The following is a 16,947-nucleotide window of genomic DNA, read 5'->3' as shown; positions in this document are numbered from 1 at the left end:
GTAAATGACAACTGAAAGAAATTCCTGAACAATATAGCCATGTGAAGTGAAGCGTTTCAAATAACGACCAAATACCGCAAACCGTTTTTTAAAAGAAACCCATTTATCAAAGTTTTTAAAAAATAGTATGGTTAGGTTTTTTTTAACAACCATTTGTAGTCAGGCATGTTTTTAAACAACCACGAGTAGTCGTTGGGGAAAAAAAGACCCATGGTAAGGGAGATGTTTTATTTTATTTTAAATGACCATGTATAGTGAGGGTTTAAAGAGGTTTTTAAAATTGTTTTAAAAACTGCCCAAATGACTTTTGTACCCTTTTGCCTTCACTCCAGCAATAACGCGCACATGTGATAATTCATTTTTCAAGTGGAGCCGATTCCTATTTTAAGCCAATGAAACATATCCATCATCCTGGCCGGGCTTTAAAATTAAATTTGGATTTCATAATGCCGCCACCATGCCTTCAATTATTCATGCGGCGGAGGCATTGGTAAAGCCAGTTTCGTTCTCCATTTTCATCCTGGATGACTTTCACACAAACCAGCAGGCAGGTTGATGAGCTTTAATATTAATCATAATAATAAAAGGCACATGTACAGCCAGAGTGAGATGAGCAAGTCCACAGCCTTTTTTTTTTGTCTTTATGAAAACACCCCCCAAAAATACAGCAGAGGTCAGGAGACATCTTCTATCTGCTTTACAGTAGATTCTATTCACGTAACATCTGCTCCTTCATGAAAGTCCAATGTACTTTTAGCCCCTATCCAACTGAGGGGGGAACATTTCCTACTGTTCGCGAAGGAAGACAAATGCACATTCACGTCAGTTTCTTTCTTTCTTCAAAGTTGGAAATGTCTCTGGCGAACAATTGCAACATTGAAATGAACGCTGATGTGAACGCAACATTCGCCACCTCCAAAAACACTCGGAATTGTTCGCTGCTCAGTGGGATAATGGCTTTTTGGTGGAGGACCCCCGCAACACCCCTTCAGTCACACACAAACACATGCACACACACTCGGGTTGTTAAAACATACTTTTTTTTTTGAACTTTTTTTTTTAATAAACTTTACAGTGGAAAAAACATGTAGCAGATGCACAAAATCCTTTTCAACATGCCACCATTATTAAGCAAAATTCAAACATGAAATTGCTTGTGAGAAAACAGGTGAATAAAAATATCCAACAGGAAGAGAGCCAAATAACTTGCTAACAGATTGAAATACTTCTACCCCGAGAAAAATGCAAAGAAAACATTTTAAACATGTTTTTAAGAACAACTATTTTTGAATTGACCGTCAGAACTTTTTTTTTTTTTTAAACCATTTTGATGTTTTTTTTCATGGTACTAGTGACCCTTAATAATGTACCAGATGAACAAAAAATATATTTTTAACATTTGAAACTGGTGGCAAGAAAAAAAAGGATCCGTTTTGGAACAAAGGTGAGAAAGCTGCCTTTTATTTTCATGCATGACTCACCAATAAAACGACAAACAAAAAAAACATGTTAAGCTATTTTTAGAAGCATCTCAACCGGCTTCGATGATGGATAGATAGATAAATTTGGTAGTGGCAGAGGAAAAATTGACAGATGGGAAAGCTTTTGGTGGTTGTCGCAGAATTCTTGAATACAGGTCAGGATGTTTTCTTGGTGACACTTGGTTCTTTACCCTCCAAAATGTCGTCAATGCTTTTGAAAAGATGCTGGCATGCCACTATTTTGAGCAGAATCGAGTTTAAAATGTCGAACCTAAAGACATTTTGCAAACTTGATTAATTTGGCAAAAAAAAGAAAAAAGTAGGGTCCTTCCCCCCCCCCCCCCCCCCAGAGTATTTCAATGATTTAACTTGTGGTGAGAAAAATGATTTATCTGGAGAAACTTGAAAAGTTATTGTCACGAACACACAAAATATGGGAGGCCTCAAAAGCAATGAAAACATTATTCTTTTTAAAGTGTTAAACGGTGTGGTTAAATATAAATAAAATAGGGAGTCACGCACACACCCAATCACACGTCACAGCTCGGTCGAGTCAACACTCGTTTTCACATTTAGACAACACGTGTGCGCACACACACACACACACACAGACGCGCGCGGGCGCGCATGTTTGCTGTAGTGCGCATGTGTGCTACTTTTGGCTCTTGGGTGTGCGGGGTGTCCAACTGCTACACACTGACCACCTCAGGACCACGACCCCCCCCCCCCCCCCCCGCCCAATTCAATTGAGTTTCCAGAGGGGGTCTCCTCACTTGTGTTGTAGGAGGTAAATGGATTAGTAGTGTGTGTGTGTGTGTGTTTTGGGCGTGCGTGCGTGCGTGTTAAAGAGGTATCAGTGGTTGAGTGGCGTCTGTCTGTCTGTCGCTCCTCATCGTGGTGGTTGTCGTCGGTGTCGTTACTTTTGGACCTGGAATATGAAGAGGCGCAGGTTGATGTTTTTGGCGGCGAGCAGTTTGTTGCACTCAACAGAGTCGCAGATGGGCAGCAGCACGTAGTCGGTCTCGCTGTCGTCATTGCTGAAGGCGTAGTGATGGATGACCGGCTTGATGCGCACGTCGTCGTACGGGCCCTTCAGCAGCAGGAAGGAGCACTCCAGTGCTGAGTTCACCTGGGCAAGGAGTTGCCGTGATTATGATTTTTAGGATAATGCAGTTCGAATACGGCTCCATCCAAAACTTGCACACCGAGCGCTGGAACAAAAAAGTTACTTTGACTTGTCATAATAAAGACGAGCTTGGCACCTTCAAATCGACCTTGAGAGGTCGCGTGAGCAGGTTTGAAAAATGTTTTAATGGCCCGCTTTATGGCTATCTATAAGCGGCAACGTGAATTTTTTTTCGGGGGGGGGGGGGGGGCGCGGTCCCGCGACTGGCTCACCTTGCTCTTGAGGATGAGCTGGAAGGAGAGCGTGCGCTTGCACGACAAGTTGGGGTTGCGCTCCGAGTCGTTGACTCGCGCCTTCAGCACCCACGTCTGGTTGAGCACGGTGAAGCGCGGCGTCTCGTAGTACAACCGCGTGATGAAGTCGTCCGTGCGGTACGGCCTGAACTGCACCTCTGGCAAAGGCAAAGTTTTTCCTGACATTTTGGCTTGCGTGAAGCGCCTTTGTGTATTTAACATGCTATACAGCGAAACTCCTCTACAACGAAATCATGTTTGCAGCAAGACATTTTGTCACAACAGGGGACTTTTCACTGTAGCAAATTTGATCTCACAAATACTTCCTGTTCTACTGCGCATGTGTAAACCAGTTTGGCAGTTGCCGTTGCCGTTTCCGAACGAAGCAGTAGAGGTCGCTGTGGCATGCTGAGGTTGGATTCGACTTTTGCGGAAGGCTTGTTTTCGTTGCAGTGAATCTCGTTGCGAAGATTTCGTATAACGGAACAGGGGGACTTTTCGTAGTAGGGGGAGCAAAAAAGTGGGAATGGCTTTCATGCGTGACATTTTTTTCACACTAGGGGGTATGTAGGTTTCGTTGTAGAGGAGTTTCACTGTAGCAATCAAGTTATATAAATAGCCCCCCCAAATTTTTTTTTCTTTCTTTGGAATCGAGCTGACTTGCAGAGGCGTGGGGCGGGGTCTTACCGGTGAAGCCGATCTTCTCGTAGCAGAGGAGGCTGAAGATGCTGTTGTAGAGCTGCATGTCCCTGCGGTGGCTCTGGTCCATCTCGCCCAGGATGCCCATCAGCTCCGTGCCCGTCTTGGTGGGATGCGAGCACTCTCCTTCGTGGGCCGGCATCTCGTGGAAGGGCCCCTGCCAAGGGCACCCGATGCGCTTGTATTTGCACACCGTCACCCTGGTCACAAAAACAACCCCCCCACCCCAAAAAAAAAAACGGGAAAGCAAAATATATTGACTTTCACTGGAACAAAAGTTGGTGCCGTCTGTGCCGGTCTCTCTCTCAGACTGTCTCACTCATGCCATCTGTGTATCTGTCTGTCTCTGACGCTTGAGTTTCATCTCTCACTGTCTTTCCTCTCCCCAAACTGTCTCACCACCTGTCTTGCTGTCTGTTTCCCTGACTCTGAATCTTCTCTCTCTCTCTCTCTCCCCCTCCACCTGTCTTGCTCTGTTTCTCTGACTTTGAATTCTCTCTCTCTCTCTCGTCCCTTTTGTGTTTTTCCCGCTTGCACGCCGGTTCCCACCACTCTCTCACCTGTCCTGGCACTCGTCCTTCTGGTGTCTCTCCAGGCTGGACCGTGGGAACTGTTTAAGGCAGAAGGTGCACTCTGTGGGGAGCTCGCTGACCGCCTTCTCCACCGCCAAGTTCCTGCAGCACAGGTTCTTGCTGATCTCGCACCTGCAACGGAGATCAGGATCAACGCGGTGAACCGCGAGCGCCGCAGAGCGCTCGTCCCCGGCCCGGACTTTGCTCGGCTGTACCTGCAGTTGGGACACGTGGCCTGCTCCTCCTTGAGGCGAGAGTCCGCCAGCAGGTGAATGAAGCAGCCCGCGCACATCAGGTGACCGTTGGTACACTAGTGGGCAACGTGTCACGATAAGTCAAATGTCATTAATGTTGGGGCACAGCACAACAACAAAAAAAAAAAGACACATGGGGAGCAAAAACATATTTTTCACATAATGTAGATAGTTAAGGGGAGGAGGGAGTCATTTGAAATTGATCAAGGACACATTTCTGGATTCAGTATTATGAAAATTTATATTTAAAAAAACCTGTAGCATTAAAATAAATCTGCGGAGATTTTTACATGTTTTTAATGGCTGTAAAAATGCACTTACGCCATATATATATATATATATATATCTGGCGTATATATATATATATATATATATATAAATTTTATTTTAAAATGAAAACTACAAATTTTTTTCTGTCAATGTAAATTGTATTTTTTTTAAAAGGTAAATTTTCAAAAGTTCCACAGAAAAAAAGCATGGTTGTTGAAACCATGCTCCCCCCCCCCCCCCCCCCCCCAGACTGAAGTAAATCAACGTTGGACAATCAGGATCAGATCCATATTAAAGCAGGTTTAATGTTAGTTTGTATACACATGAATTATTGAATTGACCACTTGCAGATCTCTGGGTCATGCTGTGCATGCTGGAAAAAGTGATTCTCCAACTTTTCCTTTAGGACCGTTGTAAAGATACTAAGTTTTGACTGAGATTTTGCCAAGGATGACACGGGTAGCACAATTGTGGTCATTTGCTCAACCCAGCACGGGAACATTTATTTCTGTTGGGCCAAAAGCATGTCATGCCTCATTAGTTTCTTAGCCTTTTAAGATATTGAGAAAAAAATGAATGAAAGTGCGTTAAAAAAAAATCTACAATTTTAGTCATCGTTTTCATTCATCTGCATTTTTTTTGGGGGGGTGGGTCCATCTGAATCTTGTTTTGACAGGAAATTTGGGATGAATGAAGAGGTTTACACTGCACTATAATTTTATTTTTATTTATTTTTTTGTCACCACTAAATTTCATTTAGAGCAGTGAAACATGAGACGATGTCTCCCGGCTCGGGATCCCTTTGGAAGAGTTGTAAAGAAGTGGGGTGGGGAGCGGGAAGCTGCTGAAGCTGCTGCCTCTGCCACCCGACTGATTTTCAAGCATGCGCAGAGATCTGCAAGTGGCTTATTGTAATCACCTTTGAGGTATTTTTTTTCTTTTTACCCCCCAAAAAGTACCCAAATATATATGTATATATATTTTTTTTTCTTGGTGTTTTGGTTTCAAAAACAAATTGGGCAACCATTTGGACATACAGGGGTATGTATGCACTACTCACATGAAGTTTGGGATATTTGGCTTTCGGGTGAAATTTATGGAAAATCTAAAAAAAAAAAAATTTAAAATAAACACTACAGCGATATCATATCGTGAAAGTAGGACATTTAAGTAGAAGTATGCACTGGTGATTTCCTCATCTCAATTGTGACAATTGTGTTCACAATGGTGGGCACGTCACAACAAAAAAATGTCCACGTCTCAATAACTCGTCATGTGCCCTTGAGCGTCAATTACAGCTTGAGGATCTCTCATGCTGATCACAAGTTGATTCATTGTCTGCTGAGCCGTGGCATCCCACTCTGGAGTTGCATTCATCATCCGGGCTCTCAAGGCATTGTTCAACAATGTAGCGGGCCAAAGGACATCCAATTCTACATCTTTCTGTGACTCTTCCAGTCTCTCGGTATCCCTGTTGTAACTGCTGATGACTATCTGTGCCACTCTAAACTCTGCGGCAACTTTCATCTGAGAACGTCCTGTTTGAAGCCTCATGACGGCAAGGTGCCGTTGACCCATTGTTGGGTGTCGTCTTGGTCTCATGATGTCAAAATGTGAACAGCATGACAACGACTGTTGAAACAGCAGCTCGGATTGAACCGGGACATTTATTGGTTGATTCAAGGATCAAACGCCTGTTGCGAATTTTGCCGTTAAGCTCCTCGTTAGAGAACCGCGACGTGTGCAAAAAGTACTGAAACGTTTAACAGTTGGACATGTGCATTCAAAAGTTTTCGAGAAGGTCACATTAGAAGTTCACCTGTAGAGGTTTGAATGCGTTTTAGCCTCATCCTGAAATTTCACCCAAAAGTCAAATATCCTTCATTTTTTGGTGAGTAGTGTGAATATATATCCAGGCTGAAATATTTAAGGATCATGACATATTTAGGTCTTTTTTTTTCTTGAATGCATTTTGGATGAATTTTTTTTAAGTTTTTGTTTTTTTTATGTCATGTTCTGTCTTGAGAATTGCAGATTTGATCCAGAGTGAAACAGGTTTGATGACTTTGCTTCAAATATATACAAAAGCAGTTGTTTCAAATAGTGGTTTGGGCGATTGTGAATGATTGGGGGACTTTGTGAGGGCTTTATGGATTGAACTTCCCACTGCTTGTGCTTGCACATTATATTAAATAGTGTATGTAACAGGTGTCGTGTGCAGGGCTACTACACGGTTGACATTGAACAGGGGTCAGGTTGGTGGCATTCAAGGGCAAGGTGGGGAAATGGTGGACTACTTTTATTTTGTAGGGTGTTGATGTTGGGGAAGTGACTTTGAGTTGAAGGTTATTTGAAGATCATGTCAGACTTTTGAGCAGTGGGCCTGACAACAAGGGGGCAGGGTGTGTCAGTACAGTTTACTCTGGCCTGTGTGGATTTATTTATGAATCCATGGAGCATCAGGTTGCCCCGATATTTTCAGAATTTTAGGGGGAATGTGTTTTTTTTTCTGGGATGTGTTGCAGGGAGGTGTTGGGGCATGTTTGTGACACGTTTACCTGATACACAGACGCCTTGGGCAAGTCTAGGCACACGGTGCAGCAGAGCACAGAGTACAGTCTCTCCTCCAGTTTGCCGGACTCCGCCTCGGGCACTTTGGTCTTCTTCTTGGGCGGCTCGTCCGAGTCCGCCTCGGGCCGTATCCCGACCTCCTCCTGCCCGACGAGCCCGGCCCCTGCCCCGGCCACAGCTACCTCGGCCGCCCCCGCCACCACTGCTGCCGACGAGCCACCGGGCGCGGACATCAAGTCATCGTCTTCCATGGCAGACATTCGAATCGTTCTAGAACTTGCTACGTACTTCCCCACCTTCACCACAGATTACTTTGCTTCTATTCTAAGTGGTGGGCTAGCTTCGAAGCTAATTGACAGCTAGCTCGCTAGTCGGCTGCTAACACGCGGCCTCACACTACGGTGTAATGCTAACGCACTTGTTATTTTTAGGGGTAATTGTCAAAGTCTTATGCAAGTCACAACCGAGGTGAAGACAAAATGTCACCCACTGGGGAGGACTTACGGTGCGGCTAGTTAGTTGACACCGAGCCCGGAGCACGGCGCTCCGGTAGGGGGGGGGGGGGTTGGCAGCCAGAACAAAAACAACTCAGCTGTTTTCAAGGAGGGCGGGGGGAGCTCTCTCCCATCAAACGGCTCGGTTCGGCTACCCCAAGGTCCGGCGTGTCCGCTCCGGCGGCCCGAAATGTCTTTCCCCGTCCCCGTCCGCGGACGCTTGTTGTTGTTGTTGGCTCGTCTCTCGGGCTCACACAGCCATCTTTGTTTTCCTCCCTGTCCGCTTCCCCTCTCTCTGTCTCTCGGAGTTTTCACCCTTTTACGACTCCGTGTCAGAATAGGACTTAGTGAGAAATAAACACAGTTTTTTTCGAACTGTGTCAATGGCCGCCTTTCGTCCTGCACGCCTGATCGTGTCGAATCGGCGGACGGCGGAATGTTTTGCTGCGGCCACAGATGACTTGGGGTATTTAAGGAGTTGAGGAGCGCGCATGCGCAATGGCCGCAGACGAAGCAAGAGGGCTTTGAAAGCTGCCCAAAGTTGTGTCAGCTACCTGCTTTTTAAAGCCCTTTGAGAACTCGTCGGCGCCCACGTCGTTGCACCAAGACGCTTTGATGACTAACTGCTAACCACTGGATGGATAGATAAGTTAAAACAGCCCCCAACAAGCAGTTTACGGCTTGTGGTGATTTGCATATTGCAGCGTGCTGCTTGTGCAGTCAGCTGCAAGTGGTCTGACTGGTTCTGGGAGACCCTCTACTGTATTATTATGCATGGTTGATACAACCAGAAATACAAGATGCGTAAACAAAGGTTTGAAAACTAAGATTTTACCTATGCAGAGGGAAAAACAATGTATATGTGATTGTGATTTTTAGATTACATTTGGTTTGATGTAACATTTTATAGACATGCCTTATTTAGAATCATGATAAACAACCACTTTTTGACCCCTTTATTACATTTTGTGTAAATAACAAAGCCAGAAATACAAGGTGAGTGAACCAAGGCTTGAGAATATGTTGCGCCTCCTTAATGGGGAATGCCCTTGGGGCCTATTTGGAAAAATTGGAGGCGGCTGTTAAAAGTGCCAGCTTTCCAATATGAGGACACCCAATGCAACCCCCCCAGAGCGGACTAACGTGCTTCTTATTTGTAATTCAGACTTGGTCCTCGGGCATTTGATTGTTAGCTGCATTGAACTTGTTTTAGACACATCTCTTGTTTGAATGGGTTGCTTGTTGGAGTGTCGGAACTCTTCAGGTCTGAAGCCTGCCCGGCACTTGAGAGCCTCACAGTTTATGGGTTTTCCCTCGGTGTAGTTTGGACCTCCTCTCTGTCTAGCGGTGCTGGTCTAGGTCGCTGTTCGTCCGTCCTGGTCGTGCGGTGGCACTCCAGCACGTTCTGCTGGCAGCTGGCCACCTTGGCCCTCAGCCAGGGATGCTGCAACGTGTTCTGTGCCGTCATCCTCGTGACCGGGTCGGACTGGATGAGGCCTGAAACCAGGCCTTTAGCTTCTGAACAACAAAATAAGTATCGGTATGGTTCAGTTGTATTTCTGTTCAGTGGTACGCAAAAGGATCACTGCTAAAGTACAGTTCAGTTGTATTTAACTTTCAAGTCTAGTGGTACGCAGCTCTCTATGCCAGTGTAGTTTGCCTTTTTTTTTTAGCTTTTTTTTTGTCCATACAATTGTGGTCAAACTCCAAATTGGAGCACTTTTGGTGTGTTCCAATCTCCTACCTTCTGAGATGGTGTCCCAATAGGGGGACAGGAAGTGCAATTGCCCCCGTTTGATGATCTCAAACAGCTCCTCCTGATCTCGATCCCGACTTCGAAAGGGGGCGAAGCCGCACAGAAGGATGTAGAGAATGACACCCAGCGCCCACATGTCCACCTCCACGCCGTATCCTGCTAGGTCATGTCAACCATATTATTGAAAAATAGTTTCAGGAGGACTTTAGTGCAGCGCTAACCTGTCTCGAATAGAATCTCGGGTGCCACGTAAGTGGGCGTGCCGCAGATGGTGAAGACCGGCTCGCTCACGACCATGGCGAGGCCGAAGTCGGCCAGTTTTAGTCTGGTCATGCCAGGAACTGCGTGAACGATCTAAGGGAGCAATGACCGATTATCTATAACAATAATAGCAATTCAAAACCCAAAGACAACATTGTCATGTATTTTTTCAGAAGAAAATTAAATATATATATTTTTAGTGTCAGAAACCACAGATGCACTTTATTGGTCTTCACCCACAACTTTTGATGCTAAATCATGCTAAATTGCTACTCATATCAGAGATGGTATTTTGAAAAATACTCATCACGGATGTTTTTGGTGACTAACCAGCAGGTTCTCTGGTTTGACGTCCCGGTGGACCACGCTCCTGCGGTGGATGTATTTAAGCGCCTCGCTCACGTCGGCCACCATGACCGCCGTTTCGTCCTCGCCGAAGCTGCCGCGTACGCTGATGGCCTCGAAGAGGTCGCCCCCGCTGGCAAGCTCCATGACCAGGTAAGCCCTTGCGGCCGTGCGGTGGTGGGCCAGTAGCCTGACGATGCGTGGGTGCCGCAGGCTGGCCAGAAGGCTCAGCTCGTTCTGCAGAATGTGCTCTCGGCCCAGCAGCTGCGAGCGCTCCACCATCTTGACGGCCAGCGTCCGGCCATCGGCGCGACGCCGGCACTCGCGCACCACCGCAAAGTTGCCATCCCCCAGGATGCGCCCCACTTCGTAGAGGCTATTCACATCAGCCTCGGCGACCTCGCTGCCCTCTGAGCGAAGCGCCGAGAATTCACTCGAGATGGCAGGAAGGCTCTTTGAGTCTGTCAGTGAATCAAGGTTATTCGTGTTACCCCTCCGTGATATGAGTGCTGTCAAGCGATTTTTAAAAAATATGTGATTCTGTAATTAATTAATCCCTTTTAATCTCATCTAAAAATTACTGAGAAAACCCCTATTGTCATTTTAAATTTGTTACATTGTTGAGGCAGATCAACAACTCGAACACAGGAAGCCAACACATAAAAACGGCTATTAGAAAAAGGCAACCCATCTACAGAAGCAATAAAGGCAGAGATTAAAATTTAGATTAAAATAAAAAAATAACGCGCTACATGTGATGTAATTAATTAAACGCAATTAACGCGATAGTTTGACACCCCTACGTGATATTGCGGTATTTTTAGCGATGGAAGATGGGAAGCGATTCTTCAAAAACGGTTCTGAGCTGTTGATAGCCAATCAGTTGAAATTTACTGTAAACATTATCACCAAGAGGAGTGAATTCAACTCGTAATTTGAATCAGCTGAGCACAAGCTGCTGTGAAAAGCAAAAACCTGCCAGTAATTGACAGACGTTTTAACGGCCCCATAGACGCCACAAGATGGCAGCAAAGCACTACTTATGTTCGAAGACAGTTGAGGCTCAACTTTTTAAAACTTATGAAAGCAACACTGTTGTTGGTCATATTGTTCTGAATCAAATAGTTCATAGGATGTTTGAACAAGCCAAGATTTGAATTTGAAATTGTAAAGATGGGTTGCTTCTTTTATTAGATGTCACTCACGTGCCTGTTTTTTCTGCGTGTGGAATTGTGGGAATTTTTGGAACATGAAAACTGGTTGTCTTAATTGAATTTAAAAAATAGATATATTTATATATATATATATCTATATATCCATCCATCCATTTTCCGAACCGACTAATCCTCACTAAGGTCGCGGGGGGCGCTGGAGCCCATCCCAGCCGTCTGAACCGGTTGCCAGCCAATCGCAGATATATATATATATATATATATATATATATATATTAAAAGCATAATACATATCATAAAAACTCTTCCAACCTTGGGGTGAACTTCGAGTTTGTTTCCTGCACACAGGAGGCAATGGGGCCCTCCTTGAAAGCGGATTGTTCCACTCCGGACTTGGACGCTTGGCTCTTCTCGCCAAGCAGTTTTCACACAGAGCAGCAAAGTCCATCTCTTGCTCTCGTTGAAATCGACCAATGGCAGGTGGCATCTCCTCGCAGACCCTGCCCCTTACGCGGAGCTTCTGCAGGTGGTTTGGATGATGAGCGGCTTTCCTGGACGTGCCTTTACTCGACTTCTCCGTCTCGGGTGGCGGTCTATCTTCCGTGGCAACCTTGTCCTCCATCCCCTCACTGTAGCCGCTGTCTGCCTTAGCGGCTTTATCTGGCGCCGGTCGGAGCTTCTTCTCCCACACCAGGAGTGCTTCAGCCCGGTAGCGGGATTGCTCAGGGAACAGTTCCTCCAGCGCCTCGTGCAGGGCGTTCAGCTCCGGGCGGCCTTTGCCGAGCGCCAAGAGGGCCGTGTCGCAGTGGAAGAAGTCCCCAACGCTCTTCACCTGTGATGGATGATAAAAAACTAGGATTAGGATTCCTGGTGTCGATTTTAAGAATGGAAGGAAGATCCAACCTCTCGGGCAAAAGCCGTGTAGAGGCGAGTCACTCGGGATCGGTGCCAACGAGGAAACCCGAGCGCTTCCGAGACGTCCAGTAGGAGCTGCTCAAAGGAGACCACGCCCCTGCGGTTTAAAAGCACCGTCACCTTGGAAAAAAGATGAACAGCAAAATGACAGCAGGTTTGTTTTTTTTAAATCAAAAATGCAAAAAAATGTCATTTTGCTTTTCATACTCAGTAATTAGTCGCTAATCGTAGGGGATACATACCAAATCCAGGTGTGAAAATCCAACAATTCGTAATAAGTTCGTATTTCACAATACAATATCTACTTGGTACAAGACAGTCAAAAATCACCTAATGAGCCACATGCTGCTTCATTTAAAGACAAAAGTGGGCAGTTTACCTTCCGCGGTGCGCTCGGACTAGGATGCACGACCGTGACCAAACGGGGTCGCTCGGCGCTCTCTTCTGCGTGTCGCCCGCGGAAGAGCGGCAGGTGAGGGGCCGCCCCGCGGATCTGTCCCGGATGGTGGCCAGCGTGCCAGAGGGGTGGCGGTAGAGGAGGCGCAGCAGCACTCGTACCACCACCCGTATGTTTCAAAGAGGGGCAGAGGGCTGCTAAAACAAAGGAATGTACGGTATTAGGACTGTTGCAGTTTTGGGAAATCCGGTTTTGAAAGGACCCTTGGAACCAAAATGGCTGATGTCCCGTGTCTTTACAGGCATTGCTTCCTGAGATTTTTTTGTGGTGCTCCCCTTAATAGACATGCTTAAAAAATGTCATGTCGCTCAGTTAAAGCCTCAAGGACTGAACTTTCAAAAAGATCCAAAAACCAGGAGTTGACCACCCCACCTTAAAAAAAAAACCCCTCAAAACTCAGCTCTCCAAAATTGCTTTTAATGTTTGATGATCACTTGCACATTTTTAAAAGTAATGTTATGATGGAGTTTTTATAACAGTTGTCTGCTTTCGCTGCTTTGTCTGTTTTGTACCTCCGTCAAGTACTTAAAAGTACTTTAAAATACTTTAAAATCCTCAACAACAAATCATCCTGATCAGATTTGAGATTTTTTTTCCCCATTACATGGAGTGCAAGTGGTGCCATCTGAGAGACTTTTTGTGGTCCCAGATAAATTATTTAAGCTTTCTTTAGACGGGCTCACACACACCTGAACAAAAGCTTCCTTGACTTGGATATATGCATCATTAATGAAGCTTTGAGGACATGCCACATCTTTCACTTAGACCTCAAAGTGTGTGTGTAAGTGGGGTTGTAACGAGAGTGCTTGTGAGCGTGTTTGTATGAATGTTCACGTGTTTGTGTGAGCGTATTAGTAGAGTGTGAGTCTATGAGGTTGTGTGTGTTTGACTGTGTGTTTGTTTGGCAGTATTGGTGAGAATGAGTGTGTAGATTGGTTCTGACTAACAACACAAACTCCATTTTGTTAGACACTCCTAAAAAAACCCTGCTTGTATAGGAATTGTTTCCTTTGCCCATGTATGACACCGATAGGTGTCGGTTACAAAAAGCAAAACTCACCTGTGGTTCTCCATTTCCTTGCCGGGTCGCAGCCATACCGAGCCTTCGCAGGCGGTGCCATTTCAGAACAAAACAAGACCGAAATAAGTGAGAACCAAGTTCCGATTGAGAACAAGTCTCTGAAGTCACCCCCTCGCGAGCTGACGCCATCGGCTGGCAAGACGCGTTGCCATGGTTATTTGTCAAGCTTAACGGCTTCGCAAAGGAAGTATCGCTAATTGGTACTTCAAATTAAGATACTCGGCCGGTAAAAGTTCTCAGTACATATAGTCAAGCATTATGCTCGTCATAGCAGTAAAATGATTATTCAAACTAGCAAGAATTCAACGTTGAATGTGCATTGTTGGCGCTTCTGACAAGCGAATGTATTTTATTTTGAAGTTAACTTCAGGATATGTAATATTTTCACTTTCGTCACTAAACACGAGCGTGCACGTTCATTTCATCTTAGAATGAAATGTAAATGTTCACAATATTGCACTAAAGGTTGTTGGGTAATTTACTGGGCTGTTTGTTATTGACACAACAAATGTGCAATCCTTTTGCGAATATGCTCTGGGATGCAATATGTGACGCACTGGGTGGGTTTTTTTTTTAAATTGAGGCCCCCTTACCACCAGCTTCATTGTTCAGTCTCCTGGGCTACTGTTAATATTGGATCAGGAATTCTTTTCTTGAACTCCCGGATCTATATCCTGTGCTTTGACTATTCAACCGTAACATAAATACGAAAATATATTGAAGTGACCTGCGCAATGTAACCATATTTATTTCAAAAAATAGAATATGAAGATGTTAGTGTTTTGGGGGCGGGAGGGTTGAAAATGAAGCGTGAACATTTGAACTCGAAACAATCGTATTTAATCTCCTCGGTATTTACTTGGGCGGCCCGGTAGTCCAGTGGTTAGCACGTCGGCTTCACAGTGCAGAGGTACCGGGTTCGATTCCAGCTCCGGCCTCCCTGTGTGGAGTTTGCATGTTCTCCCCGGGCCTGCGTGGGTTTTCTCCGGGTGCTCCGGTTTCCTCCCACATTCCAAAAAAAACATGCATGGCAGGCTGATTGGTCGCTCTAAATTGTCCCTAGGTGTGAGTGTGGGCGCGGATGGTTGTTCGTCTCTGTGTGCCCTGCGATTGGCTGGCAACTGATTCAGGGTGTCCCCCGCCTACTGCCCGGAGATGGCTGGGATAGGCTCCAGCACCCCCCGCGACCCTAGTGAGGATCAAGCGGTTCGGAAAATGGATGAAGGGTATTTACTTGGTTGCAATATTGCCATTTGACCAACAGATGGCGCAAGTGCGCCAAAACAGCCCGCAGCACCTCTGAAATTACCCATTAAATGGGGTTTGGCAAGATAGTTTGTAGCATTTTACACATAATCAACCACTGGCTATTAAAATATTAAAAATCCCCCGCCCCCTCCTCCCCACACACACACATTTTATGACAGGTCAGTCTTTTATATTCTTTACCTTTCACCTCGTGGCCCGTTTGTGTGCGTGTTTTTTTTCCCTGCATGTATATCTCACACCTGTTTATATCACACACACACACACACATACCGGAGTCCAGATAGGCTGCTGCGGGACGCGCAGAAGGACACGGGTGCGGGTGTGTGTGTAACATGTGGTGTGAGGTAACAATGCTCGGAAAGGAATGGTAACTGGTGATTTATATGGCAATAAATGACTTTTTCTCGATACTTGTTGCAGAAATAGTGCGCTTTTTTTCCCTCCAGATTTGGGCTTTTGATTTTGGACTTGAATGACAATGTTTGAACTTGGACCCATAACTGAAATCCTGCCCTCATCTTTGGTTTCATAGATTGGATCCTGATCAGTATGAGTTAGGTTGCTTGAAAGAAAAAAAAATGGGATTAAAAAGAAAAATGGTTTGTGCAAATGTGGTCCAAGTCTGATGTGAAATTCCATTGGCCTCATTTTCTGGGATCTTGGCCCAGTGTTGCACTGATGAATCAGGAAAAGTGTTTTCGGGTTCAAGCTCTTGCCACTTCTGTTCTGTGCTGTTTTGTTAGACAACTGGTGGAATGTGACAGATGCTTGCGAACTTGCGAAGCCGGAGTGAAATAATGGCACGCATGCGCGCACACAGAAGGTGTAGCCCTTTGAAGGTTGCGTCAAGTTTTTGTATCAGGTTTTACCAGGGAGGGCGGGCAGGCAGCCACATGACCACTTCCGTCACTCGGGTGAGCCTTTCATGTTCAAGGCATGAAAACAAACGCGTGAATGCACGCACGCTGGCACACACACGGCCTGTAGAGGTTATTAGAGGGCAAACAAGTGCAGAACGAAGAAGTAGTAATATTAATGTCTCTTAACTCTCCAGAGAAATGATTCGGCATTCTCTAATGGCCCGTGCCACATACACGGCCGACGACATCATCTGCAAGGGGGGATCTTGCAGTTTACCTGCCAATGTTCTGCACCGACCCCACGGAGTCTATTTCTATTCTTGCAATGTCAAGAACAGCGTACTGCGCCTCCAGCCTCCCTGAAACTAATACAAAGGAGGGATGCCTCTCGGTTTGGCCGGAAAAAGTCTATTTCCAACCCACGATGGCGCATTAAATTGCCGGCACTCCGTTTACGCTCAATTCGACCAACTCGATGATTTTCACAGTTTGACTACGCTTTTGTGCTCTGAACGAAAACGACCAATTCCTCCCACATATGATCTACCATTCCCTCCTACTCGAGAGGGATGTGCATCTCTCTCAAAAAAGATGAGGTGATACGTACCTCAACATATCGGTTTGAGTTTTTGCAGATTTTAAATCAAAACCGATGTTGCCGTTCAAAAGTTTTTGGTTGCACCCCTACTGCTAGAACAGCTGAACTTTATTTTCAATTTGCTGTGTGGTGTTCCCTTTTTTTCCTCCAAATTTGTTGTACAGAAAATAATAGGAAATGTTTTGCTGCCATTTGTATCCGAACAAGTGTGTGTATATATATTTATTTTAAATTCACCCACTGTTTCTGAGTCTTGATCCGAGCATACTGCAGTGCTCAACATGCACAACTGAACCCCCCCGCCCTTTTTTCTTCTCTTTCCTTTCATCACAGTGCCGATGATGAAACCTGTGGAGAAATTCCTCAGAATTAAGGTTTCTACCATCACGTCATGTGACCTCAAGATAAAAAGTCAGCACCCCCACTAACCCCCTTCCTCCTCCCGTGGCAGCCTCTCTTCTCGCGTGGCCTGA

At 45.5% G+C, this 16,947-nt stretch overlaps 2 protein-coding genes and 1 long non-coding RNA gene across 4 annotated transcripts; 1 reads left to right on the top strand and 2 right to left on the bottom strand.

The window, feature by feature from the left end:
* Positions 1-548: 548 nt before the first annotated feature.
* zftraf1 (zinc finger TRAF-type and ring finger containing 1) lies at positions 549-8,222 on the bottom strand. The gene is made up of 6 exons (XM_086136254.1): positions 7,254-8,222; positions 4,387-4,481; positions 4,160-4,303; positions 3,588-3,799; positions 2,880-3,058; positions 549-2,610 (listed from the first exon to the last, which is right to left on the bottom strand). Exons 1-6 carry the CDS (start codon positions 7,524-7,526, stop codon positions 2,398-2,400), a joined length of 1,116 nt encoding a protein of 371 aa, XP_085992380.1. The 5' UTR covers positions 7,527-8,222; the 3' UTR covers positions 549-2,397.
* An 838-nt stretch (positions 8,223-9,060) lies between these two features.
* dclk3 (doublecortin-like kinase 3) lies at positions 9,061-13,857 on the bottom strand. Its single transcript, XM_086136256.1, has 8 exons — positions 13,727-13,857; positions 12,589-12,803; positions 12,198-12,329; positions 11,607-12,126; positions 10,108-10,583; positions 9,738-9,870; positions 9,505-9,672; positions 9,061-9,278 (listed from the first exon to the last, which is right to left on the bottom strand). The coding sequence occupies exons 1-8, from the start codon at positions 13,785-13,787 to the stop codon at positions 9,061-9,063; spliced, it is 1,923 nt and encodes a 640-aa protein (XP_085992382.1). The 5' UTR covers positions 13,788-13,857.
* LOC147191017 (uncharacterized) lies at positions 10,153-16,945 on the top strand. Of its 2 annotated transcripts, XR_015103655.1 has the most exons (3): positions 10,153-10,275; positions 11,643-12,363; positions 16,808-16,945. It is a non-coding gene; the product is annotated as an uncharacterized LOC147191017 (long non-coding RNA). The 2 variants fall into 2 exon arrangements; XR_015103656.1 differs by lacking the exon at positions 16,808-16,945 and having other exon boundaries at positions 11,643-15,426.
* The last annotated feature ends 2 nt before the right edge of the window (positions 16,946-16,947 follow it).

The sequence above is a fragment of the Hippocampus guttulatus genome, chromosome 18, assembly GCF_054856545.1.
Source record: "Hippocampus guttulatus isolate MCC_2025c chromosome 18, RoL_Hgut_1.0, whole genome shotgun sequence".
In the NCBI taxonomy this organism is placed as follows: Eukaryota; Metazoa; Chordata; class Actinopteri; order Syngnathiformes; family Syngnathidae; genus Hippocampus; species Hippocampus guttulatus.
This window is presented reverse-complemented; position numbering and strand designations above follow the sequence as displayed.